The sequence below is a fragment of the Fusarium coffeatum genome, assembly GCF_003316985.1.
Source record: "Fusarium coffeatum strain FIESC_28 chromosome Unknown BRIP53273_contig_371, whole genome shotgun sequence".
NCBI classification, from domain to species: Eukaryota; Fungi; Ascomycota; class Sordariomycetes; order Hypocreales; family Nectriaceae; genus Fusarium; species Fusarium coffeatum.
This window is the reverse complement of record NW_022158160.1, coordinates 87,759-95,886: the sequence shown is the minus strand read 5'-3', so window position 1 is coordinate 95,886 and position 8,128 is coordinate 87,759. Positions and strand designations below refer to the sequence as shown.

Sequence of the window (8,128 nt, the reverse complement as noted above, 5' to 3'; positions counted from 1 at the left end):
CTAAGCTAGCATAAAGTGGCCAAATGATTTCGTCTTTTAGGCCTCTAGAGGCCAATTCTTCTGACGCGCCGAGCAGAATATCTGGGAAGATAGGCTGGAGCCAGTAACACCAACCCCAAAGCTTTCCTCCCAGAAAACACGTTCTAGAGCCCGAGTAGATGCATAGATATAGAAAGAAGAAGTTTCTCTACACAAGATCCATTGTTCTGTTCAAATACCAGTATAGCGAGGAAATAGCTGGCCTATAATGGATAGATGAAGCCCTCGTTGTCCAAATCCGTCAAATCCAGCATAGCAACTTCAACCTTGACCTTGACTAATTGGCCTCTCTCGTCAAGCTGTTCGACGTAGTGATAACCAGCGTTTTCACCAACCGCATCAATCCTCTGCTTTCGAATCTTGTTCCTGCGAGCAAGGATGAAGTGAATCACCCACAAAATAACAGGCGTTCCGAACCAACTGACTACAATCATCGAGGACCAAGCTCCATAGAATCTTGGTTTAGCTGACGCAACCCATATCTGGGGTGATACCAGGTTTCCAGCACTATAGCCAATCATAAACATGACATTCCTAGTAAACTTTTTTGTATAGCCCGCAGCTGAAGAGTTGGTCCATCCAAGAGCTATGATGTACGCAACGCCGTAGGTATGGGCAGCCAAGAACATGCAGGCAAGGAGACCGATGGTCCGGTCCCAGGGTACTGTCACCATTCCTATACCACCAGCAACTGCAGGCAAGCACCAAAGGGTGCAGTGCAAAGCAAAGTTCTTGGGGTATTTACGAAGCGCAAATGCTGCGATGATGCAGTCGATAATGCCAAAGGCACCTCCAGCGACTGCGACAAGAGTGGATTCAAGTGGACTGACTCCAAGAGATGTGACGAGAAGGTTCTTTTGACCGTAGGTCAGGTTGTTGCAGTACATGAGCGTGAAGGCTTGCAGCGTGAACAGCCAAGAAACTGGATCTTTCAACGTCTCAACGAACTGTGCTCTCTTGAATTGCTTTTGCTCAATCGAGCTTTGCTGTGATTGCTGAACACTTTTGATGACGTGAACCTTCTCTTGAAGCGTCAAGAACCGAGCTTCAGCAGGGTTACTGGGGTAATCGAACCAGACCCAGATGGAGAGGATGAAAGTGATACCGCCAGTAACGACATGGAGCAGCTTCCAGGGTAGAACGGGTCCAGTAGTCCAGAGGAGTCCATAAGCGATGAAACCCGTAACAATCGGCGCGCCTTGACAAGTGATCCAAAGAATGGGTTGCAAAAAGGATTGTTCTGCTCGATTGAAGAACATGCCAATGGTCATTTCTAACGCTGGAACAACCACGCCTTCTGCTGCGCCTAAGGCAAGTCGCAGTACAATGAGTCCTGCATATCGGGTTGCGACACAGTGGAGGAAGATGACGACCGACCAGGTGAAGATGATGCCCGCGATGAATTTGCTGAAGGGCAGACGTTGTATGAGGTAGTGGCCCGGCCACAAGAACGAAAGATATCCTATTCGAGTCAAAACAATGCAAAATGAGCAACACATCTAACGTACCAACGTAGAACATGGTATTCAAGTTATTGTACTGAGCTTGCGAAATGCCCGTCTCTTCGAAAAGTCCAAGAATTGCTGCATAGCCTAAAGTGGATATATCAATCTGGATTCAAAGACAATACGTCAGCTATCATAGAAAGGGCATAATATCGAGGGGAGAACAAACAAAGAGCATGATGTTGATTGTTGAGAGTAGTCCCACCAATGGTAAGTACAGCTTTCTTCGGACTCTTCTCTCTTGTTCAGGAGAGAGAGGTTCAACACTATCTCCATGCTCCTCGATAAGACGAAGAGTCACATCGGCGTATTCTTTTGTCACTGTCTGGCCCTTGATAGGAGACTCAATCGACGGAGTGTCAGCCTCGCCGACGACATTAATTTCATTGCCCATTTTGATAAGATTTCAGTGGTTTGAAGAAATGAAACACTACATGACGGAATGAATTGAACTCTTAATCTTTTTGTAACAGATGATATGTAAACTATTGCGGAGAAGAAACTCGGTCTTTGGCCATTCGGAGCCGCAAAGCACTGGAACTAACTGCGGAAACGCAATGACGAAATAAGCGCTATTTATGCTTAATTGTACCACATGGGGTAAAAATCGTTCTATCAATGCGTTTTTGGAAGTTTCTGTCGGCATGTAGAAATTATTACTGGAAAGGGAGGGACTACCCCGGTATTCCGCAATTGATGGCGTCGATTGCGTTATGGAATCCGAAGTTACATGGCCTGTAAGTCTCTAGTACACCCAATACATCAAACTCAATATCTGTGTTGATTATCATTCTATCTCAAATATTATCATGTCTTGCACGCTCAATCACCCTAGGTTCGAATGTCGGACTAGAATGTTTCAGGGTAGTGACAGGGAAAGAGCCAGAGTTTTTGATTCCCCCCAAACGTCCAAAGCTCGGATCCCTGAGAGCGGCTTTTGCTTCTTTTAGAAGCCGAAGAAATAGATCAAAGGCGGGATAACAAGCTCTATGGCCGTAGCAGCCTTGAGATTCGGTGCACCCCAGCCTAGCATCAAGCCAGAGTTCAAGCGTGCAATACCCGCAACGAACATGATGGCTCCTAGCAGCGCAAGAGGAACTTGTCTTGTTCGAAGATCATTTGTAGCCCACCATAACAGGGTACCGTATCCTGCCCACGTTGTTCCGAGAAATCGAACTTGGTTATCTAGAATGGAAAGCGTGGGCTTTGCAAGTAGGGCCCTTTCTGCAGCTGGTATAAGAAGTTTGTGACCGCGAAGAACAATGGCGGAGCCAGTGACGATAGAAAATACGGAGAAGAGTCTTAATCCGCCTGTGAGATATGGTGATGGGCCGGAGTCGGACATGATGTTTGGTGAAAGTGTTGCGCTTGATATGGAATCGACATCCAATTAGATTGAGAGTTTAGTTATCGTATAGAAATAAATACTTCGAGGTGAGTTTTATATTTATAAAGTCTTACAATCTCTGATGCCGTGCTGATCAACCTCCGGAGTACGTATCCAACATTTCGGCTCCGGTTTGAAATTTGACATATATCGGAAATTCCGACGGCTTACTAACAGAGTCTGAGCATCATTTGTCGTGCGAGCCGGCATTGAAATGCTCTGACTAGAAGACCCCAGGTGATTGAGGGCTGCCTGCGACTACCTGCGCTCTCATTAGGGTTCCTGCTCTGCAGCTATAGCCCTCCGCCTCTTTCTCCTTTGTTTCTTTCTGCAGCACTTTACACCGGCACAAGCCACGATAAGAACAAAGATGACAACAGTTACAGACAAAGCAATTGTCAAGGCTTTCCCATCACCCAACGGACCATCAGCCGGTTCCTTGTAGTCATACTTCCCATCGGGTATTTCCTCTCCGGGCGTCCATGTTGGAACCTTCATACCATTGGTCAGGGAAGGAAGTTGCGGAGTCAGCGCCGATGTATCTGTCTTGTTCCAAGACACAGTACATGCTTTATGAAATATCACAGATTCTGGATTTCTTACATTTCTCTCGTTCTTTGTCTCGTCGTTCTTGGGCGGTGTGGGCGAACCGGATGAACTAGATGAGCTGCGGGAACTGGGAGAACCGAAGGGAACGGAGGAGGAGGGTTAATGTTGGTCTCGTGGGACCAAACGAATAAGTTGCTGGTTGACGAAGCTGATGAATTGCCGGAGGAGAGTGAAGATCTCGACTGTCTCTGACGCGAAACTCTCTCATTGTGCCATGAATCCATACCCCCATCAACGATCAAACTTCCCATTCGGTGCAAAACCTGTAACCTGCCAGAAACCTGCCGGTCCTCTTTATAGCGCTTCGCTTGCTTTTCCATCCGTGAGATAGTCTTGAGTTGATCTTGTATACAGGTTTGTTGCTCTCGTCTATTACCCATTCATTAGTCTCACAGTGGACTTATATGAGTAATTGCTTGAACTCACATTTGATTTTCAAGATCTTTGATCTTCAAACTTGCCTCATTGTTGCCGTCGTTCCATCATCCTTACGATATTCTCGATTTCTAACTCGCAGGCCTCGATGCCCAGCATGTTGACAATGAGCTGTATGTTCTGTTGGACTCTGCCTAACTGCAGAATGACCTCGAGGACATCCTTCTTTCCGAATCGCCACATGATGTATTTTATGGCTGAGATAGATGTGTCGTTCTGGTCAATCAAGCCGTCGGTTACCGTTACCAGTCTGTCAAGGATGCTCTTGGACATATCCTCGGTGGCCTTGATAGTGCCTTCCGAGGCCAAGTCTTGCAAGACCATAGACTGTGGGAACCTTCGATAGTATCGCTTCAGAGTGGCATGACTGGTCCTGATCGTCGTGGAAGAACATGTTATCTGATTTGCGTAATTCGCTATCTCAAACCTTGCTTTTTGTCTTCCCTCTGAGTAGGTGTATAGCTCTATCGCTAATTTACCGCAATACTTTGCGAGATCAACGAGAGCCGGGGCTGCAACGATAAGGCTAACGACTTCTGCCATGGTATTAATCGATGAAGTCTAGCATGAGAGATAAAATTGTGGCAATGTGGCGAAACGTGATTGTAGATCAGGCTCCGATGAGACATTTCAATAAGGTCGGAAATATTGGTTCGCCAGGTTGAAATAAGGCAACCCAACGTATACCCACCACGTAAGCAAGGCATAATCCTAGAGAAAATCAGGCTGTGCGAGATTGTTATTTATGCACTTCAACAAGATCAATTAAAATCGACCGGAGCCCCACTGGATAATAAAACATAGAGGGCAAATCCAGTATCCTAGAAATTGTGACGATTGGAGTTGGATGGAAGTGGGCTGGGTAGGTAACAGAAGAAATATCCTCTAAGGCTTAGGCTACCAAAAAAAATTATCCTAAGCGCTTACATAAACTGTCCTAAGATGACTAAATTCTTTCATCCATCTGTTATGATTATGGCGGCCAACTCTTCCGACACCCTGCGGCTGGGCTTGTAATTCTGCCAGACGACTGTGAAATCGAGTCCATAGGCTCGTAATAGGCCCCCTTCTAATTGCTACTTCAGCCGTCTGCGGGGTACTCTCTTTAAATAATCTTTATCGACGCTCGAGGGGGAGCTTTCATCTCCTTGTGAGCAACTGTCATCCTCACGTGTCCCAGCCGTTGATAGGCAGAAGTACCTCCCACTTGTCCTAAGACCAGGCCCTCTACGTCGCCTTTTAATGTAACTAACCAGATCACCCAAGCAGTTCCTTGGAAAGACGACACGTCTTCCAAATATCCCAGTTGTCTACCCGTCGTTGCCTTGATAACCTTACCATCCTCGACAGCCAGTAGGGTATCATGACGAAAGGTAAAAGCTGGATGCAAAAGCAGCTCGCTGTCTGACTCCCACGTTATGGTATGTTGAATCCAGTCGGGATGCTTGGGTGATAGGCAGACACAGCCTACTCGGACTTTATGTAGTGGCGCTTCAACAATTATGTGTCCGTCAGATACTCTTCCAAACGGTGCGTTCGGTGACGTTGGCCGACATTCAGCTTGTACAATAACCGGATTAGACTCATGGTTGAAATCTTCCGCGAAGGGATGCTCACGCCCTTCCACCCCGACCCCAACAGGCAGAGATGCCCAAGACCAAGACGGCGCCGTCGGCTCTTCTAGTGCGAGTGACCGAACAGCCGTCTGTCCTGTCTCGACCACTTTCCAGCATAGAGATACATGCAAAAGACTGTGCCAGAGACCAGCTAGATATTTCTTTCCGAAATACTGCGAGAAGTAAGAAGCAATACCTCCAAACGCTGGCAACTTGTCCTCTTGAAATGAAAGTGTTCGAAGAGTGTATTTGCTGATAAGGCCGGTCCAAGCTTTATAGATGGCTACTTGACGATCAACTCCTGGGCCAGTGATTAGTGATTGGCCAATTGATGAGACAGGCCAATTTTCTAGTTCGGTCAATGTCTTCCGTATGGTCCACTGTGCTTGGTCGGGGTGGTGGTGTTCATCGAAGCACTTCATGGTGCTTTTGCATTCCCAGATGACATCGGATGGCGTGAAATGGATTAGCCTTGTCGAGAGGACGGCTTCTTGAAGACACCAGCCTCGGCTGAGGAGGATATCTTTGCCGCGCTTGAAGTAATTCGAAAGTCCATTTAGGAAAGCCTCGTGTGAGTAGTGCTCCTGTATGTGATACTTGGCAGGGCGTCCATCGTGATCGGTTGTGGTATAAGACATCGGCTGCCATCTGTCTTCCGCATTGCGGAGGAAATGAGTATTGCTATCCCAAGACCTTTCCACCGCTGTGGTGAAATATGCATGTGAGTAATACTGAGCCATCTTGGATGACTCAGTTGCCCAATCAGAACTGTTGTCTTGTACAATACATAATGAGTCTATCCAAATATCATATATACCAAGCTCCTTGCACAGCCAGATGGCGTCTTGGAAGACAGCTGTCAGTTCCGATATGGGTGTTGGTTTTTTGTATTTGGAAATAGTGCCTTCTGTAGTCCTGACGGGATGGACACCAGGTGGTCCCCAGCAGTGGCTGAGGGCCGCATAGACGCCTACATCGGACTCATCAGTGTCGATGAGATGTATTGTCTCGCCTTCGGGATCTATTCGGATAATCCTCGTTGGCAACTTCGTTCTCTGTCGTGTGGGGCAGGATGCATGAGCAGCATGACTTAATGAACAAGCTCCCAGCTGGCTCTTTATAAACTGGATGCTATCTAGTGACTTTGGTGACCATGCCCTGGCGGATAACTTGTTGAGCTCTGTTGTGTTGTCTTCGCTTGTCTTGATTGGTCAGTTGATAGGGCCATCACAAGGGATAGAATACTCACTGTATCTATACATTGGATATCAATATATCGATAGAAAAACGGATCTCGATGTTCAATAGGTCCGTAGTTTCTCTTCCTGAACCACGAGAACTTTGCGACAACTCGTCCATGACTCTGGAATAATAGGAAAATCTCTTTGTCTGTACCGGGACTATTATTTGATGATAGGAAGTCTGAATACTCGTCTACCAGTGACCTCTCTAGTCTATCATATATGGTTTTGAGAAGAATGCAGCGATGACAAGCAGCCGACAGATCTTGAACCTGAAATGAGGTGACATCTAGTTGAAAGTCATGACAGACCCCACAGGTTGGCCCTATCTGACCTGAGGTTGAGTGAAGGTCATGAATAATGCTCATATCGATCCACTGTCTGCGCCAAAGCCTTGCTGGTCATGTAAGAGAAGTTGCATGAGCAGTTGAGGTTATTCTGAGCAAGTGCTGATTCGTTCGCGCTAACCCCACTCTCTTACGTAACAGTCTGTACTACAACATCATTGGCTCGAATCATGTACAGGGTAATCAGACCTCAAGCAATGGAAGACAATCGAAGGTAACAGCACATCATAGCCTGAGTTCAATTATTGTGTGGGAAAGCTACAGTGAAATTTGGCAGGAAGGATATCATGTATTAAACTACTAACAGAGAATGGTGGCTATGATTTAGATGTTTCTTTTCTCAAAATTGGGTGGCCGCGTAGGAGTTGGGAAATTATTTTGCACAGGGACACACAAGTCTAGAACTGGTGTTCTAAGTCGATCCTACCCAACTGCAGACATATTACAGCCCTTAACTTACTAGGATATAAGATTCATTGTTGAGTCGTATTTGCACAGCCTCATCAGAAGTCCCGTTTGCTTACACGCATGATTGTTATGCCCAGTACCGGGTAAAGGTCCGTCGTTCCACTCAGACCCTGCAAAAGAAGCGGCCCACAGGCTATTCAACTACCCATGTGGGCCATTCTGTCAGCTGAGCTTGTAACCAACTGCTTGGTAGCGGTTAGGGCCTCAGAATAAAGTAGACCAAAAACCGGTATAGAGTGGTTAAGGTATTTCGTCTGCTATGGGACCGGCGACCATTATCCTGATGGGTACCAATCCCCGTAGGGTGGTAAGATAATTGATCCCTTGACCTCAGCCGCACTACGGACAAGGTTATTACTTTCTTGGCTATCGTAGGGCTGACCAACCCCACAAACAACAAGTAGTGACCATGTATACCAGTCTATAAGTAATTCCCTCATCCGCCCCCAAGCATTATGTAGAGAATCGCTATCCTCCCGCC

At 46.7% G+C, this 8,128-nt stretch overlaps 3 protein-coding genes across 3 annotated transcripts; all 3 read right to left on the bottom strand.

The window, feature by feature from the left end:
- Positions 1-242: 242 nt before the first annotated feature.
- FIESC28_11182 (uncharacterized protein) lies at positions 243-1,938 on the bottom strand (the record flags this gene model as incomplete). Its single annotated transcript, XM_031165309.1, has 3 exons — positions 243-1,501; positions 1,548-1,650; positions 1,714-1,938. The coding sequence occupies 3 exons, from the start codon at positions 1,936-1,938 to the stop codon at positions 243-245; spliced, it is 1,587 nt and encodes a 528-aa protein (XP_031010665.1).
- Positions 1,939-2,490: 552 nt separating this feature from the next.
- Positions 2,491-2,889, bottom strand: FIESC28_11181 (uncharacterized protein; the record flags this gene model as incomplete). Its single annotated transcript, XM_031165308.1, has 1 exon — positions 2,491-2,889. One exon carries the CDS (start codon positions 2,887-2,889, stop codon positions 2,491-2,493), a length of 399 nt encoding a protein of 132 aa, XP_031010664.1.
- A 1,113-nt stretch (positions 2,890-4,002) lies between these two features.
- FIESC28_11180 (uncharacterized protein) lies at positions 4,003-4,518 on the bottom strand (the record flags this gene model as incomplete). Its single annotated transcript, XM_031165307.1, has 2 exons — positions 4,003-4,348; positions 4,403-4,518. 2 exons carry the CDS (start codon positions 4,516-4,518, stop codon positions 4,003-4,005), a joined length of 462 nt encoding a protein of 153 aa, XP_031010663.1.
- Between the last annotated feature and the right edge of the window lie 3,610 nt (positions 4,519-8,128).